General features: G+C 49.4%; 1 protein-coding gene across 3 annotated transcripts in view; it reads left to right on the top strand.

Annotated features, from left to right (window-relative positions):
• The window catches only part of LOC135916549 (luciferin 4-monooxygenase-like), a 148,690-nt gene that overhangs the window by 54,658 nt on the left and 75,711 nt on the right, over positions 1-18,321 (top strand). The window contains exon 1 of one of the 3 annotated variants that reach the window (XM_070528126.1): positions 31-233. The exons of the other annotated variants lie outside the window; for them this stretch is intronic. Within the exon in view, the coding sequence (XP_070384227.1) occupies positions 117-233 (117 nt within the window). The 5' untranslated portion in view covers positions 31-116. Of the gene's footprint in view, positions 1-30; positions 234-18,321 lie in introns of those variants that run through there. 3 annotated transcript variants of the gene reach the window in all.

Here is an 18,321-nt window from a genome sequence, read left to right as displayed (position 1 = left end):
TGTCTCAAGCGGTAAAGCCATATGATAAGGTGTTCTTTCGTTTCCTGCTGCTCGGCTGTCTACATGGTGTCAGAAGTGGAGGCAGCGGATCGTTTTTCTACCACCACCAGCTGGCAATGGATGAATCTACGGACCGACCACAAAGGACCATTGCAAGAATGCCGTCGACCCTGCTACAGCTACCAAGGTCACTCGACACCACGGCACGTTTCGTAACTGGACCGTGTGGAAAAGTGAGTTTGACCTTTTTGCTACGGCGACGGGCCTGACCCAGCAGCTTAAGGAAGTTCGTGCCGCAACTTTTCTGATGACGATAGGCGAAGATGCGAGACGAACGTGCTATACTTTTTCACGGCTTGTCACCCGTTCGCCGTCGGCGCGAAGTCGTCGACGGGGTATACAAACCGGTTGGTCGTTCCGTACTCAAGAACACAGTGAAGGAGTCAGAGTCGGGAGAAAGACAGAACAACAATATTTATCGACTGACTGACACAAAGATTAAAAGAAACACAAAAACTCTAACACACATGCACTTAATCTAGATCGATGATGAAGACGAAAGAAATACAATGAGCAGATAGCAGTGGATATAAAAATAAACACTACACAAAGCGCACTTAACGGTGCTCAACTAAACAGAGTTCAAAACAAACAAATGATGGCATACGCATGGCCGGGCAGCAGCAGCAAGTCCATAAAGCTTTGAATCGACGGCAGAGCTTTCCCGACGAACGCTGGCAAGCCGATGTCGTTGCGGTGGATGCGATTGCTGGACTGGGTTTCCCGGGAGTCTAGGTCTGACGTCTTCCTTTGAGCAACTTGAGCAACTTGAGCAACTTGAGCTAACTTGAGCTAACTTGAGGGTAACTACCGTGAGCTTCGTCGCAGACGTTGGTTTGTCGTCTCTTACGTCAACTAGTAACTCGCAGTTCACACGCGGCTAGGCGACCCAGGCGATATTGAACGGTACTAGCTCCTTGACGCTTCTCAGCAGATTGTAGGCTCAGCTTCTAGACTGCCTAGCTTGGTCTAAAACCTGCGCTTAAATAAGTTCTCCTTTCCCTAGTTCCCTGTGTTGGGGAACAGCAGATATTGGTGACGATCCAATCAAGTTCACCCAATTGTATCCCGGCTACTCGCAAGGTCTTGGCCGCGCCTTTTTTAATTAGGGGCGAGGGAACGGGTGATTCCCCTCTGCTGTTAGAGGTCGCGCACTTGTATTGCACCACACACGCACACCCTTGAGTCCGTGGCGGGCCTCCATTGTCCGTTCACAAACAGGAGAAACTACGGCAGCCGGCCATACGTCGCTGTTGGCAATTCGTGGACACAGGATTGGAGAGAGACACCACATATTTCGGAGTATTCATGACCCCTGCTTTCTTAGCAAGCTTCTCAATGCGCGCACGGGGCAGAGAATACACATTGGTTCCTAAAAAAAAAAAAATGTCGGGGCGTCACGGTCGCGCCGACGACAAAAAGACAATAATCTCTAAACCTGCCTTCGACTTCTTTCGGCCGCTTGCCCGAGTGGCCGACAGTAACTGTCTTGCTCGCCGGTCCCTATTTCCACGACCTTATGGCGCCCGGTGATCGGTGCTTCACCAAATCGAATAATGCCGCACCGTGACAACCTTCAAGTTTGACAGCGAAGACGAGAAGAAAGACTTCAAAATTCTCTTAGCAAAGTTCGAGGCCTATTACAAGCTGTCTGAGAACCTAACCTTTAACGAATTCCGATATGGCTCCAGGGACCAAGAAGGAGTCCTTCAATGACTGGTTCACGGAACTCGCGTCTGCTCGCGAGCAGATGCGAATTCGGTGAGCTCGGCATAATAAGCAGAATAATTCTCGGCATCAGAGATAAAGACTTCCAGCAAAAGCTCCTCTTGGACAACCCGTTATTTTCAAAAGCGGTAGAAATGTGTCGCGCACGGGAACAAGCAAAAGAACAACTTCGATAAATCAGAGCCAGAACAGCCAAAATGATAGTCGCAGCAATCCAAGCGAATGCAAAACCTCGCTCCAACTGCGGTCCTGAAAAGCTCCAAAATGGGAAATGTGCGGCTCAGGGCAAACGCTCCAACTGCGGAAGAAGCAATAATTTCGCTCGAATGTGCCGTCAGACAGGACAAAGATTTGAGGTCAACTGAAGTCAAGATCAACTGCACGCGAAGTCAGGCAGGTTGTTTTAGGACCTGAAGACTACTTCCTGCACGCGCTAGAAGCGTATGCTCTCGCCAGGGAGGACCGTTGGTCGGCGGCAATCATTGCGGGCGCAGAGGTAGATTGCATGCAAAATCGACACTGGACCAAACTGCTGTGTCATGACTGAGACGACGCTCCGAAAACTAACGACACAGCCGTGCTCGACCACCTTGCGCGCCTTTTTTTTGGTCACAAGCAAACATATTTGCAGAAGATCACTTTACCTACTTCTTGCAAGGCTCAGAGTTGTCAAACGGAATTTTTTATCGTACCCCAGTCCGTGTCAATAACGATCGGTGGCAATACGTCCCACGCGTTCTGCAATACTGCAGAACGCGTGGGACTGATATCCCGCGTACGCTCAGTCGACGAGCCGCCAAGTCGGGACCCAAGCGCAGGTTTTGATGTATCCCAAGGCCTCCGAGAACTGAAGGGTGTTACCTACCACATTGAGCTCAAGCCAGGAGCACGAGGAATCGTCAAGCCAGCACGCAGGGTCGCGGTTGCTCTTCACGAACGCGTGAAACAGGAGCTCAATGAAGTGGAGCACGACCTCGTCATTGCAAAGATATACAAACCTACTGCCCGGTGAAGCCACGTGGTCGTAGCAGTTAGAAACGACAATGACGCATTTGTTAGGTCCTTATATAGGATTTGCACAAGGCCTTACTGAGGGCGCACTATTATATGCGAAAATAAGATGTAGTTCCCCGCCTGCAAGGGACAAAGTACTCTTCAACATTAGATACATCACCAAGGTTTTGGCAAATTAGCCTAGACGAAGAAAAATCAGAAGTTTTACGTTTTGGGCGAGTTGGTTGTACATGATTCTTTGGAGACTTATACGCGCACGAAGACAGGACGTCGAACGATGAAGGAGTACTGCAGTGTGTCCTTGTGCGTCCCTTCTTCGTTAGACGTCCTGTCTTTGTGCGGGCATAAGTCTCTAAAGAAGAAAATTCATTAATATACTCTATCAGCACTCCCTACAGCCGCTACAAATTTCTGCGTGCCCTTTGGGATTGCCTCGGCCCCGGAAGTTTTTCACCGGGCAGTGCACTAAGTAGAAACCTTGAGTACGTGGCGTCGCAGTTGTAATGGATGACATTCTAGTCTGGCGAAAGTGTTGAAGAGCATGACAATAACCTAGCAGCTTTATTTGTACGCTGTAGGGGGCACTACAAAAAGCTGAAAGCTGAATAAAAATAAGTGCCATTTCTTTGCAGCCCCAAGTTCGCTACATGGGACCTATCCTCACGCAAGTACTTTACCTGGATCCCGGAAGAGTAGAAGACATCTTGCAAGTGTCACCACCAAAAAATTATAAAGAACTGCAAGTTCTTTTTGGGACGATTACCTTCGTGGCGCGCTTCATCTCACATGTCTTCACTGTCCGCACTATCGAAAAAAGAACACGGCACGGCTCTGAACACCAGAGACTGAGGAAAGCTTCAAAAGCCTTCGTGCTGTTTAACAAACGCACCTGTTCTTGCATACTGAGAAAGAAATACTGCTGACATTGTCAGCGGATGCAAGCCAACAAGGGGTGCGGACAGTTATTTTGCAAGACAGACACCCAATCGCCTACTCGTCACATTCGTTTAACGAAGCGCAAAAGGAATACGCACAAATCGAGAAAGAAATGCTAGCCATTGTTCACGGGTTTGCAAGGTTTGAAGACCACGTCCTAGGGCAGCCAGAGGTCATTGTCGAATCTCATCATCGCCCCCTAGAGTTAATATTTAAGAAACCGCTGTGTGAGTGCCCGTTATGCTAGCAGCGTATGAGACTCGCTCTTCAAAAGTTCCCTATAAGTGACTTACAAGCCAGGAAAAGAACTGTTCTTAGCGGATGCACTGTCGTGCTCCCTGAACAAGACTGAGCTTAAAGAAGAATCGCTAGATTTTCAGGTACGTGCTCTTTACTCGCTTCGTCTCTTTTCGGCAACTGCAGGGAATTCGTGAAGATGTACTCAAAGATGCGACAATGACTGAATTGTGCAGCTACTTAAGCAACGAATTGCCAGAGAGCAAGCAACAGGTTTCGGAGGCCGTACGCGCGTACGGGAAATATCGCGACGAACTCCATGTCGAGGACGGTATCCTCTTAAGAAGCAACAAACTTGTCATTCCTCCAACAAAACAAGAGGTACTTCGTCTGCTCCACGAGGCACACAGGGGTGAAGAAAAAATCAAGGCAAGGGCCAAAGAAGTTGTGCATTGGCGTGGCATGTCGGCGGATATTGCAGCTCTCGCGAAGACATGCCCGCTTTGCCAAAGGTGCAAGAGCAGGAACGCCAGGTTACCTATGCTTAGTCGCTATGTACCTACTTTGCCGTGCCAAGTAGTACGAGTCGACATTTTCTACCATGGAAGCGATGAATATCTTGTTATGGTACATTTCTATGCTTTTTTTCGAGGTCAAGCAGATGCCTCGAACAGCAGCAGAACTAGTGACAAACGTGTACATGCAAATCTTCACCACTCACGGCATCCCAGCAACGATGTGCAGCGATAATGGCCCCCCGTTCAGTAGTGCGTGCTTCCGCGTTTTTCCCACGCAGCTGCGCATCGTCCACGAGTCTTCCAGTCCGCATTACCCTCGTGGTAATGGCATGGTTGAAAGGGTCACCCAAGAAGCAAAGAAACTGCTTAAAAAATGCCGGCTTGGAACGCTGGAGCTCTACAATGCCTTGCTAGAATGGAGGAACATACCAAGGGACGACCGCTTAAATGGAAGCTGAAACAGTTTTCGAAAAAAAATGAGTTCCCTGCCGCATTCTACAGTTTTGAGTCCACTGAAAACGTATATCTCGTTTAAAAAGGGCGGAAACAAACGCAAGCGGCTGTTTTTTGGAAGAAAACGCGCACCAGCGCCTCAGGGCATCGCGCGAACGCCGCTGTTGCCCGTGATTGGTCGGGACCGCTTTGACGTCATTCACGGAGATCGCCGGTTGGCGCCGCCGTTTCAGAGCGTAGCACGCTGTTCTGTTCTGGCTTCACAGCTGACTTGTAAGCATTATGGAACGTTCTCGCTGTCTCGGAGAGCTTGTATTTTCGCCGTACATGTTCGAACCGACAGCCGATACAGAAAACGATGGCGACAACGGGGGCAACGACGATGTTGAGTGTGACAACAGCGAGAGCGATGTGTGCACCTTCACGCGCGTTGGAAATCTTAGCTGGTACATATGTCTTTTCATGTCGCTGCACGTTCCAATGACGGGAGAAAAAAACGTGCTAAAGTGTCACTGGGAACTTGCTGCTGGAAGAATGCCGAAGCACTAACATCTCATTAGATTGTAAACACGGGTGCAATTCCGCGATGTCATGCACCTTGCCGCTGCTTGTCTAATGTTCCGTGGTTTTTTGCATGTTGATACACGATCGCGAACATAAGTGCCGCGTTTGGCTACTTCAAACTCTTCAACATTATCTGCCTGTGTTACACTGACTGCTTCAAACTCTTCGATTGGTGATGGTAGTGGAACAGGTTCATCAGGGACCGGTTCTCTAGGTGCTCTGCTAGAAGCTGAAAGAGTGCAAGGCATGGATGTAATGAATTTCAGCATATCATGCATATCAGCAAACATGACAACAGTTGGATTACTTACAGTAATTGAAATACTTTTTCAGTAATTTATGTGATGGATTAGTCTAGTGATTTAGTAATGTGAATTATTTGGCGTCTGTGATTTCATGGATGGATGGATGGATGGATACAACTTTCTTGTACGTCCGGCAAGGTTTAACGCGACCCGGGCTCAGGTCTCCCATGGAGGAACGTCAAGGCCCTGCCTCAACGCCGCCTCACGGGCTTGCTGGACTGCCCACGTCTGGATTCCGAGGTCTGAGCTGCGCAGAGCGGCGGCCCACCTCGACGACAGGGTCTCCGGAGTAACTGCCATCCCTCCTATAACTACATTGCACTCCCACAGCATGTGTTTGAGTGTTGCTGGTCCTTCCTGGCACAATTTGCACGTGTCGTCCTGATGCTTATCTGGGAAGATGCGTTTGAGACGAAATGGATTAGGGAACGTGTTTGTCTGGAGTTGTCGCCAGGCGACGGCCTGCCTCCTGTTCAATTTGGGACTCGGCGGGGGGTATATCCTTCTGGCGTTCAAATATGCACTGGTGATGTCGTTGTATCTTGTGAACCTGTCCCGTTCTGCTCGAGAAGCGTTCGCTATCGTGCGAGAGGCGTTTCCCTGTTCGGCGCGGCGGGTCATGTCTCGCGCCGTCCGGTGCGCCGTCTCGTTTAGGTTCGGGAGCGCGTCGCCTTCCTTGGTGACGTGCGCGGGGAACCATATGATCCTCGAGCTCGCGGTTTTGGATCTGCCCGCTTTGGCCAGAATGGACATGGCTTCCTTGGAAATTCGACCTTTGGCATAATTCCTTACTGCCGTTTGCGAGTCACTTAGTACGACTTCGCATTCCTGTTCTGTGAGGGCTAGCGCAATCGCTACTTCCTCCGCTATTTCTGAGTGTTTGGTGTATACACTACATGTGGTTCTGATTTTTGATTCTGCGTCTATGACTACGGCGGCGTATGTTTGGCCGTTCGCATATTCGGCTGCGTCGACAAAGCGCGCGTTTCTGTCCCTGCCGAATGAACGGAGCAGAGCCTCGGCTCTTGCCTTTCGTCTACCTCGGTTGTAATCGGGGTGCACGTTTCTTGGGATGGTTGCCACCGTAATGGTCTCTCTGATTTTGTTGGGGATTGGCATTTTCTGGCCGTGCTGGTTGTGGTACGTTATGCCGAGCGTGTTCATAATGTGTCTTCCCGTCGTGGTGGTCGACAGGCGTTCGAGCTGCGAGATGCGTTGTGCTTCGGCTATTTCTTCTATGGTGTTGTATATGCCCAGCTGAGTCAGGAGCTCGGTGCTCGTCGATTCCGGTAGGCCCAGGGCTATCTTGTACGTTTTCCTTATGAGCGTGTTAATCTTGTTCTTTTCCGCGACGTACCAGTTGCGGTAGGCGGCTACATAGGCGATGTGGCTGACAACGAATGAGTGGATCAGTCGAATGACGTTGTCTTCCTTCATGCCCGCGTGTCTATTGGTTATTCTCTTTATGAGTCTCGTGGCGCTGATGACTTTGCCTTCGATCTTCCTCACGGTTTCACCGTTAGCTCCGTTGGCCTCAATGATCATTCCGAGGATTTTGATCTTGTTCACTTTGGGGATTGCGTTTCCGTCTTGGGTGTACAGGCGGATTTCCTCGTACTCCCGGGGTCCTGTGTAGCTCTTTGGTGGCATGCCTCTGCGCGTGGGCCGGTAAAGGAGTAGTTCGGACTTGCTCGGGGAGCATTTGAGGCCCGTTCCTTGGAGGTACTCTTCCACTTTGTTAATGGACATTTGTAGTGCGTGTTCAATTTGCCCATCACTGCCGCGGTCTGCCCATATCGTTATATCGTCTGCATATATAGCGTGGTGGATTCCTTCGATTTCGCGTAGTTTGCTGGGGAGACCCAGCATGACTAAGTTGAAAAGGAGCGGAGATATAACTGAGCCCTGGGGGGTACCTCCACTTCCCTGGGCTCGTTCTTCGGACTCGAGGTCGCCAACCGTAAGGGTGGCTTTGCGATCGTTCAGAAAGTCCCTCACGTAGTTGTAGGACCTTTCCCCCAGGTTCAGATTAGACACTTGTTTAAGGATCGACTCGTGAGCGACGTTGTCGAATGCTTTCTCCAGGTCTAGTCCTAGGATGGCTCTGGTGTTTCTTTTCTTGTCGTCAAGGATCTGGTTCTTTAGTTGTAACATGACGTCCTGCGTGGACAGGCGGGATCGGAAGCCTATCATGGTGTGGGGGTAGGCTTCCGTCTCTTCTAGATGGCTGTTGATACGGTTCAGGAAGGCGTGTTCCAAGACCTTACCCACGCACGACGTGAGAGAGATTGGGCGTAGGTTCTCCAAACTCAACGGCTTTCCGTGCTTGGGTATGAGGATAGCCTTGGACCTCTTCCACTGCTCCGGGATGCGGCCTTCTCTCCAGCACTTGTTCATATAGCCCGTGAGTTTGGTAACAGATTTGTCGTCCAGGTTTTTGAGCGTTTTGTTGTTAACCCTGTCCGGTCCTGGGGCTGACTTGCTGTTGAGTCCTTGGAGTGCCGTTCTGATTTCCGTCTCACTGAAGTCTTCATCTAACTTGGGACTAGGACTGCCAGTGTACCGGCCGTGCTCGACCGTCGGTCGTTGCGGGAGGTATTTGTCGCAGAGTTTCATGACGATTTGCTTCTCGCTCGCCACCCCTTTTTCTTTGTGCAGAAGTCTCTGCATGTCGGCTCTTTGCTTGGATTTGCACTGGGTTTCGCCCAGTAGGTGCCTCAGCAGTCGCCACGTATTTCCGTTGTGGAGTTGGCCATCCGCGGCATTGCAGACTTCGTCCCACTGTTGCTTGCTCAAGGTGTTGCAGTGCTCTTCGATTTGTTTGTTTAAGTCGGCTATCTTTTTTCTCAGCTTTCGATTGAACCGCTGGCCTTGCCATCGGGTTTTTATGGATTTCTTGGCTTCCCAGAGGTGGGCGAGGCGACTGTCCATCTTCTCCGTCAGGAAATCGGGAGTGATGGTTTGCGTGGCCTCCCCGACATCCCTGGTCAAGTCTGCGATCCATCTGTCAATGTCACCGATTGGCTCGTCGTCTTGCCTGATATCCCGGTGCTTGCGGAACTTGTCCCAGTCTGTCCATTTGAAGCTTTTGACTGGGAGGGTGGTTCCCGCTCGGGGGATCGTGATCTCGATGATCATGTGGTCGCTACCTAGGTCTTCTAGGGTGTTTCTCCAGGTAGCCCTCTCGATGTTTTTGACCATTGTTAAGTCCGGTGTGGTATCTCTTGCAACCGAATTGCCCATACGCGTTGGGGCGCTGGAATCCGTGATGAGCGTGTATCCCAAGTCTTGCGAGTCCTGCCATAACTGTTTCCCCTTGGTGGTGGTGGCCCATACGCGTTGGGGCGCTGGAATCCGTGATGAGCGTGTATCCCAAGTCTTGCGAGTCCTGCCATAACTGTTTGCCCTTGGTGGTGGTGGCTAAATGAATTTATTAATTGCGTGAAATATGCACCAATAAGCTGTGTACGGCGCCAGAACGTTGGTAGTGTCGTGAAGTGCCGTGGAGGCACATGGGGGGGAGGGCATGAAATGTTAGCAAGTGTATGTTACCTTGAAGAAAGGTTGGCGTCCCTTTATACTTTGCTTTTTGCTTCTTGTGTGAATGAAAACTTTTTGGAAGCAATCGTAAAGTAATACCATTACTTTTCTGAAAGCGGTAATTGGTAATGTAATTCAAATCGATGAGCGTAATAAGAAAGTAATGAGTAATGTATTATATTTACTTTCAAATAATAATTTTGCCATGCGTGATGCATAGCTAGTTAAAGGCAAGAAAATATTTTTTGTCCAGCAGCGATGCCTGTATTGGGCTAGACCACGTCGAACGCTGACAAGTTAAATACCTCACAACGTTACTTCATTATTTGAGCCCGTCCGCCTTGCCACGGGCGCGGCTGTGCCGACGCTCGTTTTTGCGGCATTTCGCTGCTTGTAGCAAGCTGTGAGTGCGAAATCTACGGAACGAGGTTTTTACACGACGAGTTCAACTACTCTAACGCGAGCATGAAACTATTACCGTAACGCCTTATGTCGTGTGATTTGAACACGAATGCTGAACAGCTAAACCTGCGGGCACCGCGTAGTAGGACGAGTAGCAAATATCACTGAATGCGCAAGCGTACCCCCGGCCAGTTATTTCACCGTACCAAAACAGCGCCGAACAAACAGACGTTGTACAGCGTTCCGTGACAAAGCGGAGTGGAAAGCAGGATGAAAACGGCAAGCACTTTGCACGCATGAGCATATTCCCGGCTGTGCCTCCACCTCGCTTCGTCATAGGCCGCTGTAAGGCCGTTTGTTCGACACTCAGGTGATCATCCATTTAAATTATTGCCCGCGTGCACGTTAAAACCCTTACCTCACCCTTTCTCCTCTTGGCGAAGGCCGCTATTGGAAGTGGCGAGGTGTTTCTCTTGTGGAAGAACAACGCCAGCCTTCAGTCGCGCCGATTTAATTGGCACACCGATTGCCCGCATCCTTGTCAAGCTCCGATGATAATCACTGTCGCGGAAATGGTCCGAACACAGCACAGTTGATTTCGTCGGCAATAAATTATGTCTCCTCACCGCACGGACCCACTGCGCTGCAAGTTTCTTGTCCTTCGGGAACATGTGAAACACCACATCGTCTCGCCCGCCTGTGTTCGCACAGCCGAATGCTGCACAGAACGAGGGCATGTTGGGCGTCCTTGGCTGTAGGCACTCACGCAGCACAGAAAGGTAGCGCAGTTCACGGAAATCGCAAAAGAAAACAAACGTGAGCGGCGGCAGATCTCTCGTAGCGTCGTTTAGTAAAGCGCAGGACGGAAAGAAAACATGCCAGCACGCCGGTCCGGCAGTACGGTCCCCTGGAATGACGTTACTCTCGCCGGTTCTCTCCTCCGGCTGCCTCCTTACCCGGCGCTCCGGGAAGCGACGGGGGCGTGTCCGCGGGGGGGGGGGATTTAGAACGCGATTTCTGTCCCTTATATTGACAATACAAAGAAAAATTTTCAGAACCGTAAATTAATAGGTCTGCTCTTCCCAACCGCAGCAATTCATGGAAATTGAAAACCGTTTGAGCTTCCCTTTATAGTCACGCGCACAACGACTCGCGGGCCGTCAGTCGAGGACTAAGGGCCGATTTACGCTCAAGCCGCCCATCGCCGCAAGCCGCACCGCACCCGTGCGGTCGCGCGAGAGATTGCACGTATCAAACACTTGTGTACACATTGCGGTTTACAATGTGCAATGTATACACTGTGTACACAATGTAAACGGTAATTTGTGCAGAAGTGCTGGATACGTGCAATTTTTCGTGCGACCGCAAGCGTGTGGTGCGGCTTGCGGCGATGGGCGGCTCGAGCGTAAATCGGCCCTAAACTGTCAGTACTGGACTGCCACCTCGAACCACGAACCGTACCGACCGAAATTGTGCAAAAGTGACTAGACAAAATAAGGCGCAAACAACGCGAAATCTACCTGATATTCACAGTGGCTCCGCGCTGACTCTCTATGTTATGACACGTAGGACATGGACACCAGCAGCCGTCACAGAGTCGGCAAGTACACCACGCTCTTATGTCGTTGCGACAGAGAATGGACAACATCTACGACGCACGACATAGCACCTGAGATTAACAGAAGGACAGGTTTTCTCCAAGAAGACCATGAGTGCGATAGCGACCCCTCGCTCTTCTCTTCAACCGTGCACCACCGAGCAACGAGCACCTCGGGAAGCGCTCTGTAGAAGCACGCGAGCGTAGAGAACCGCAACGCTATCCTCCCCCTGAGCACCGCACAGAGGCAGTAGAGTGGGTGCTGCGCAAGTTGAATTGTTATTTCGTTGTACATTCTCTCGCTTTTAAAAGCGAAGCTTTCTTTGCCTCTTCCTTCGACTTTCTCCACTGCGGCTGCTGTGGGCTGCTGTGGGCTCGAGTAACGGGCGTGACTGAGAGAGGAAAGGCGACGGGAGAAACTCGTTTTCACCCCACCGCGTCGAATGTGCACAATACCCTCTGAAGCTCCCTGGCCGTCGCCACATTAGCCGCTTGACAGCTGTAATTATCCGTGGCCCCTCAGAAGCATTGCAGAAACTGCAGCTCTTCCCTTTCTACTAACGTGCGAGGCCAGAGGGGACGCAGATAGAACTGTAGAGAGAAAAGGAGAAGGAGTGGGAGGAGAAGAGGCAGTTCCGATACAAGAGAGCGGGGGAGGTGACGTGAGAAGGCAAGGAAACCCCACTACTATACGACAGTGGTTGCGGAGACGCAGGATAAGCTTAATTTCAAGGTGCGGTACAGTAGGTTGCTGCTATTTCTGAAAAATAAACGCCATGCAAATATGCCAAGCGGGCCACTTACGCAGGGCGCGCAGAAGCAGAGCCACATTAATTAAAGTGCACCGAAGAGTCCAGGAGACACTAAAGAAGCAGTCGACCATCAAATCAACACTTCTGTGCCCGCCGCGTTAGCTTTGCGGCTATGGTATTGCTAGAGGTCGTGGATGTGATCCCAATCGCGGCAGCCGCAATTCGATGGGGGCTAAATAGAAAACGCGTGTGCACTTAGATTTTGGGACACCTTAAAATTAATCGGGAGTCCGCCACTACGGCGTGCCTCATAATCCGAGTTTGGTTTTGGCACGTACAGCCCCATAATCCAATTCAAGTTTAATACTTCTGCCACAATGAGATGGGCCGTGTGAGGCAATGACAACACTCAACCCTCACAGAGATTATAAAATATGGCGCGCAACAACGCCTCAACCAAACACCTCTCCCTGTGTGTTCTGTGTACTACGCAGACAAACAGCAGTGGCGCACGCAAGTTAACGTTTAACATCAACTCACCACTCTCGTGTTAGCCTAAACGTTGAAGAAATTAAGCTTTAGCCGTGAACATCACCCCTAATTATCGTCAATCAAAGCATCCAGCACGTAAAGGTTCGGTTACATCGATTCCCACAGTGCATGGGATCTGCATAATTTTCTTGTCTTTTGTTTCTCCCGCAAAGTACCCGCAAAATTTACGCTCGAATGGCCGCTCGGGGCACTTTGCGTGTATTCGCGGGCTTCTTTCAAGCTCGGAAACACTTTTATGTAGCAAGTATTGAGGAACAGAATGTTGTATCGGGAGTTTTTCATGTCGCTGTAGAGTTTTCTCCTTTACACTTTTCAACTAATTATAATATCTGATAAGTTTATTAAGACTAATTATCTGGTTAGGTTTAATGAAAAACAATGATCTCAGTATCCCCAAGCGACGGCAAACAACATTACCTTGGTTCTGTCCAGCTACGTAGCATCTGCATATCTTTAATGCTTGACTCAAGTTATGTGGGCCACCCTGTATATCCACAAATAAATCCGCCGAGCTGCCGACCGACCCAGCAGCAGCCACGCCACACCCATAGGCAAAGAACGCTTCGCTTTAAGAACTTTCTTCGAAGGTGACTCTAGTCCATCTTCTTTTGTAGACGTGGCGGGCCCGTTTCGGGGAGACCTGGCTTCTTGTTCCTCTTTCTTAATGCGCCTTTCGCTTCATACCGATGCCCTTGTTTAAATGCTTTAAGCTCGGTGCTAGTTTATGGGTCAGCTGTGGAGCGTGGAGTCAGCCAATCATAGCTCTGCCAGTGCATTATTCTTTTCTGCTGTAGCACAGTCAGAAGCCCAGTGTTATGCGCTTCTGCCGAATCCGTTCTTCTTCTTGCCTCCTCGTTTTTCCTATCCTTTCGTTCACATTTTGCCGCTGGCTTCAATTACGTTCTGTGACGTCGGGACTGGCTTATAGGTAAGCTGTAGAGCGTGGCGTCAGCCACTCATAGCAGTTAACGGCGGGACAACGCTCTCCAAGCTAAGAAGTGAAACTGCACACTGCCAGTCTGTGGAACCAGAGTTCGAATTCACTCGGGACAGTGCACATCTTTTATCTTTATTTCTTTACGAACTTCTCGCAAGGCGTTTTGAAATTCCTGCGATGGGCATTGGCGCCAGCGAGGAACACCAAAGCGACTCGGGGAGTGAGCCCGTAAAAGGCTATCGAGCTGCAAAAAGCAGCGCGCATACCTTAACGCATGTGGCATGCAAGACTAGCCACTGGTTACCTACACATTCGTTAAGGCACTCGCTCTGTTCTTTAGCGTCTTGTTATGTTGATGTTGTTAAAGGCCGAATGCAACGAAATTTAGGGCTTCGTTAAACAGCCTAGTTTCATATGGGGTATATAAAGAGCAGCCTCCGTGCAAAATTTTACGTTTGAATTTCGGGTGGACGTGTCGCGAAAGGCTCGCAAAGGTCGACGTATTTGATACCGCATCTGAATAAAACACCGCCACTGGTGCTCGCCGGAAGTGACGTTTCACTCGGAACGCGTGGTTTCTCGGCATGACCTTAGATAGTAGACGCCGCGTGCGGCGCGTTGAAAAATCTGAGGCAACTTGCTGGGCCTTACGTCATAGCGGCTAACCACCATCTGCCCGGTTGTTTATTTATTTATTTATTTACTTATACAATACTGCAGGGCCAAATGGGGGCCCAAGCAGGAGGGGCAGAGTACATAAATATATACATATGCACGTATGATATATGCGTACACATATGAAAAAGAAATACAAAAGCAATGCAACGTATGTAAATATCAGAAAAAAAAAATTAAAGCGACGACTAAGTAAGATTAAAAGAAGGTACACCGAAGGAAGACAACTTGACAAACATTAGAACAGTATCACACGCATATATGAGCACTTGCAACCACTATCACGATAGGGGGGAGGTATCAGAAGTTGAACGAACAACCGTTGCAGAATACTGAAAATAATAGAGTAAGGAAGATGTGGAAAGTATCAAACGAAATTCACGTGTAAAAGAAGAAAAAGAAAACAGTAACAAGGCTTGCCGACATGGCAATACCTTTAATATTAAAGACATGTTCTGCTTAGGTGCTGGTTAAAGGCCGGTAATTAGAAAATTTGACAATTACCAGCCTGCATCTTTGCCAAAATCTCTTCACTATTATATATTACTCATTTATTACCAATTTGACAAAAATGAAATTTCGTTGCAGTTGGCCTTTAATAGTTCGATATTTAGGGACCTCTGCTATGGAAAAAGTGTCAGTGTAATATACCTCTCATGACCCATTGTGTGCCAATTTTGTGTTCAAGCTGACGGAGGTATTGATTTTTTTCTTCAGGCGTTACTCTGCCTTTGGACAGGAAAATAGGCATTTATTTGAACAGAAGTGAGCTTGTATTTATGCTTCATTGATAGACAGAGGATGACGACAATGAAGGGCCCTTAAAAACTTTTAACGGACACGATCTCTGGTCGTGGCGCACTTGACTTGAGAGGCCGGTGGAATTGCATCTGCATAATGAAATATCGTATGCGTATTTACCTGGGCAGCAGTCGGAAGGCCTGTGCGATAGCGTCAGCACAATGCAGAGCGCTAAAACGCATCACCCGCGCGCGGCTTGTCGTTTTTTGCTCACGCGTTTGACGCCCTCCCAGGCAGCCATACTTTCCACCCTGCCGGCATACCACGTGTACACGGACGGCGCCTTCACGACATTCGCGGCGGGAGCGGCGTACGTGGCATTCGACCCGCGCGGCCGCCTTCTCGCGGTGCGCAAGTATAGGATCGAGAATGCCACTAGCGCATACAGTGCGGAATCCATTGCTTTTGAAGAAGCGCTCGAGTTCATAATGAACGTGCGTGGAGCTGGGATAATCCACTTATACGCAGACTGCCTGTTTCTTTTGACGGCTGTTTCCAGCCTTCACACCAAGGATGAACGCGTCTGGAAATTTTAACAAGTGTTGCCCCGGCTCCAACTCGAGGGTCGCATCATCCACCTCTTCCACGTCCTTGGCCACCGGGGCGTGGTAGGTAATGAACTCGCCGACGCGGCCGCGTCGTCGGTGATACGCAGTGGTCTTGTTCGTTCTTGCCCCACCTCATTACGGTCGGTCAAGAAGTCATTATTTACCGCCTCATTACAACAATGGCATTCCTACTGGCAGCGTGAGGGAAAAGATAGAGATGGGTCAGGAGTGTACATGCCATTCCATATTGGTTCCCCCCGCCTCGTTTGTTCACCCATTTTTTTCACCGGACACGGCCACTTTTCGTACTACCTCCATCGCTTCCGTCTCATTACCTCTGATCTGTGCGCGTGTGGTACCCCTAATGTAGATGAGACTCACTATTTGACCTCATGCCCGCGTACCGCAGTCGTTGCTTCGCGGTTGCGCCGACTCTTGAGTATCAATGCCCTTTCACCAGACGTGTATCCCGCAATCATAAAAACCAAACATTCTCGCGCCCTGCTCTTGCAACTAATACGCATCATCACCCTCTCTGTTCCTTTCCCTTCTGTTCCGGTCTCTCCTTCGCTTCCCGATGCTCATTAATTCCCTCCTTCTTATCACTTTCATTTCACTATTTCATATTACTCTCGCATGACTGTTCTTGGCCATCCGCACTGCATAAGCCAACTATGGCGGGGCTTCCCCGTGTTGGATGGCACTAACCGCATGCTACATTCCCTTTTTTCTCCACTTCCTCTTTCCCACTTTCCCTTCCCCATGTGTCTACTATTGTACAAACTTTGCAGCTGTTTACCCTGACGAACGCTGACGTCACCATCAAGAGGAACTCTACCCGGACCACTCAAGTCGACTCGGGGCGACAAGATCACGCGGTTAAGAGTACGACCACGAAGAAGCACTGACGCCTTGGTTCTTTTCTGCAATAAAACAGCTGCGCGTCACTGCGTGGGCGTTGGTGGGTTGCTCTGGGGGCGATGTGGGTTTGCGTGCGTGCGCAGTTTGCAGACCCCTTTCTATTAGGAAGCAGTTTACTATTTACTGCTCCCCTCCTCTTCCTCATTGCCATTGTTCTATACACCATCTTTGCCTAATTGTAAGCTTGCCTCCGCCCCCTTTATTTTTATCAATTGTTTTTTTTTCTCTAAAACCGCTTTGGGCTGCCTTGGCGGCCCTTTTCATTTATCTTATATTAGCTTATATACCCGTTGTACCTTAACGGTGGTGCGGGTTTACCCCTACTTTATTATTATTTTTTTTAACCAAGGGGCCACATAAAGCAAAGCAATGCAGAACGCGATGATCTGTGGAAACATTACTGGATTTCACGAAAAGCCAGGGCTTGCTTCTGCCTCTATTTTATGAAGAGTACCTGTTACGAAGCCTTCGTCGACCTACGCTGGACGCTGGTTTTCATGACGCTGTACGGTGACCGAAAGTGGGGTCCAATAAATGCCTCGATCTTTTCTTGGAGTTTGCAAAGTGTATTCCCCCGAACTTCCAGCTTTTATAAAGCACGGTTTGTACGATCATGTCGGTATTGTTTGCTATTTGGATGAATGATGCAACTGCTAAAGCGCTGGAATCGATACATGTGCTAAGCAGGTATGAGCGTCCACGGGCCGGCGCCGTGTGAATTCTGTTTTCACACTGTGCGCAGTAATTGGGTCGATTGGTCGTTTTTTTTAGTGTTTGATGAGTTACAGGGAAGTGCACACTACAGTAGGTACCGGTAAATTAAAGAACCGTCCGGCTTTCAGTAACATAAAACCATAAATAATCATGATATTTTAAGAGGGCTTCCTTGCAATGTAAGTTATACTCGGGCAAAGCACGCTTTAAAGGAGAAACTATGCATGGGGACGTACATGTGCATCGCGGTTCCGCGATCCATCGCGATGAAACCAGTGGTAGAATGATAAGGCAGTTGAAAAAAAAAAGTAAATTGATTTGTGAACACGTTCTCCTCTTGCGATTAAGGTTGAGTACTAGTCTTGGATACTCATGGCGAAAGTGCATGAGTATCCAAGATAGGTTCCCGTGTACCGAAGCATAGAGATAAACTCCCAGGAATAGATTAAAGAAAGGGAAGAGGCAATGACGCAAAGAGTGGTTGCGTGAACAAGCCAGTTAGTCATTATGCTCTGCCGGCACGCCTACTATGTGCGTGCGTATGTACTTATGCCGGTCTCGCAGCCAATCGCCCGCAGCGGGCAAAATGGGCCCGTTGGGTAATTCAATGGCATCGGTGTGCTATAAGGGACGCTTCACGTATTTTTCTTTCTGCTTGCATGACTACCGTTACTTCGCGGGACCGCACCGTTTGTGCTTGACCTGACCCGGACAACGCTTCCTGACCGAAAGGTCTAACAGACATGCCAGTGCGACACAAAACAACTCACGTGCGATGACTGCCGCAACCGTGCGAGCTGGCCTATGTTTGCTCTTTCTTTTAGGCTACTTGAGAAGAATGACTCTGATGTTTATTGCACCGTATAAGTTTGCCAGGAGTCATATACTAAATGCCGGCTGTGTGTCTTTCTTGTCTACGCCTCGCCGTTCTTCTTGCGCAGCTTTTACAGAACCGATATGCTTTCCATATATATATATGATCGAACTTAAGAATTGGCACACTGGGCGCCTCTCGCTGTGGTAATGCACAATCTGCCAAAAAAAAAAAAGAATGGAACGCGATTAAG

The sequence above is a fragment of the Dermacentor albipictus genome, chromosome 1, assembly GCF_038994185.2.
Source record: "Dermacentor albipictus isolate Rhodes 1998 colony chromosome 1, USDA_Dalb.pri_finalv2, whole genome shotgun sequence".
Taxonomy (NCBI): domain Eukaryota; kingdom Metazoa; phylum Arthropoda; class Arachnida; order Ixodida; family Ixodidae; genus Dermacentor; species Dermacentor albipictus.
The sequence above is the reverse complement of the archived record's forward strand: the minus strand, read 5'-3'. Positions and strand labels throughout refer to the sequence as shown.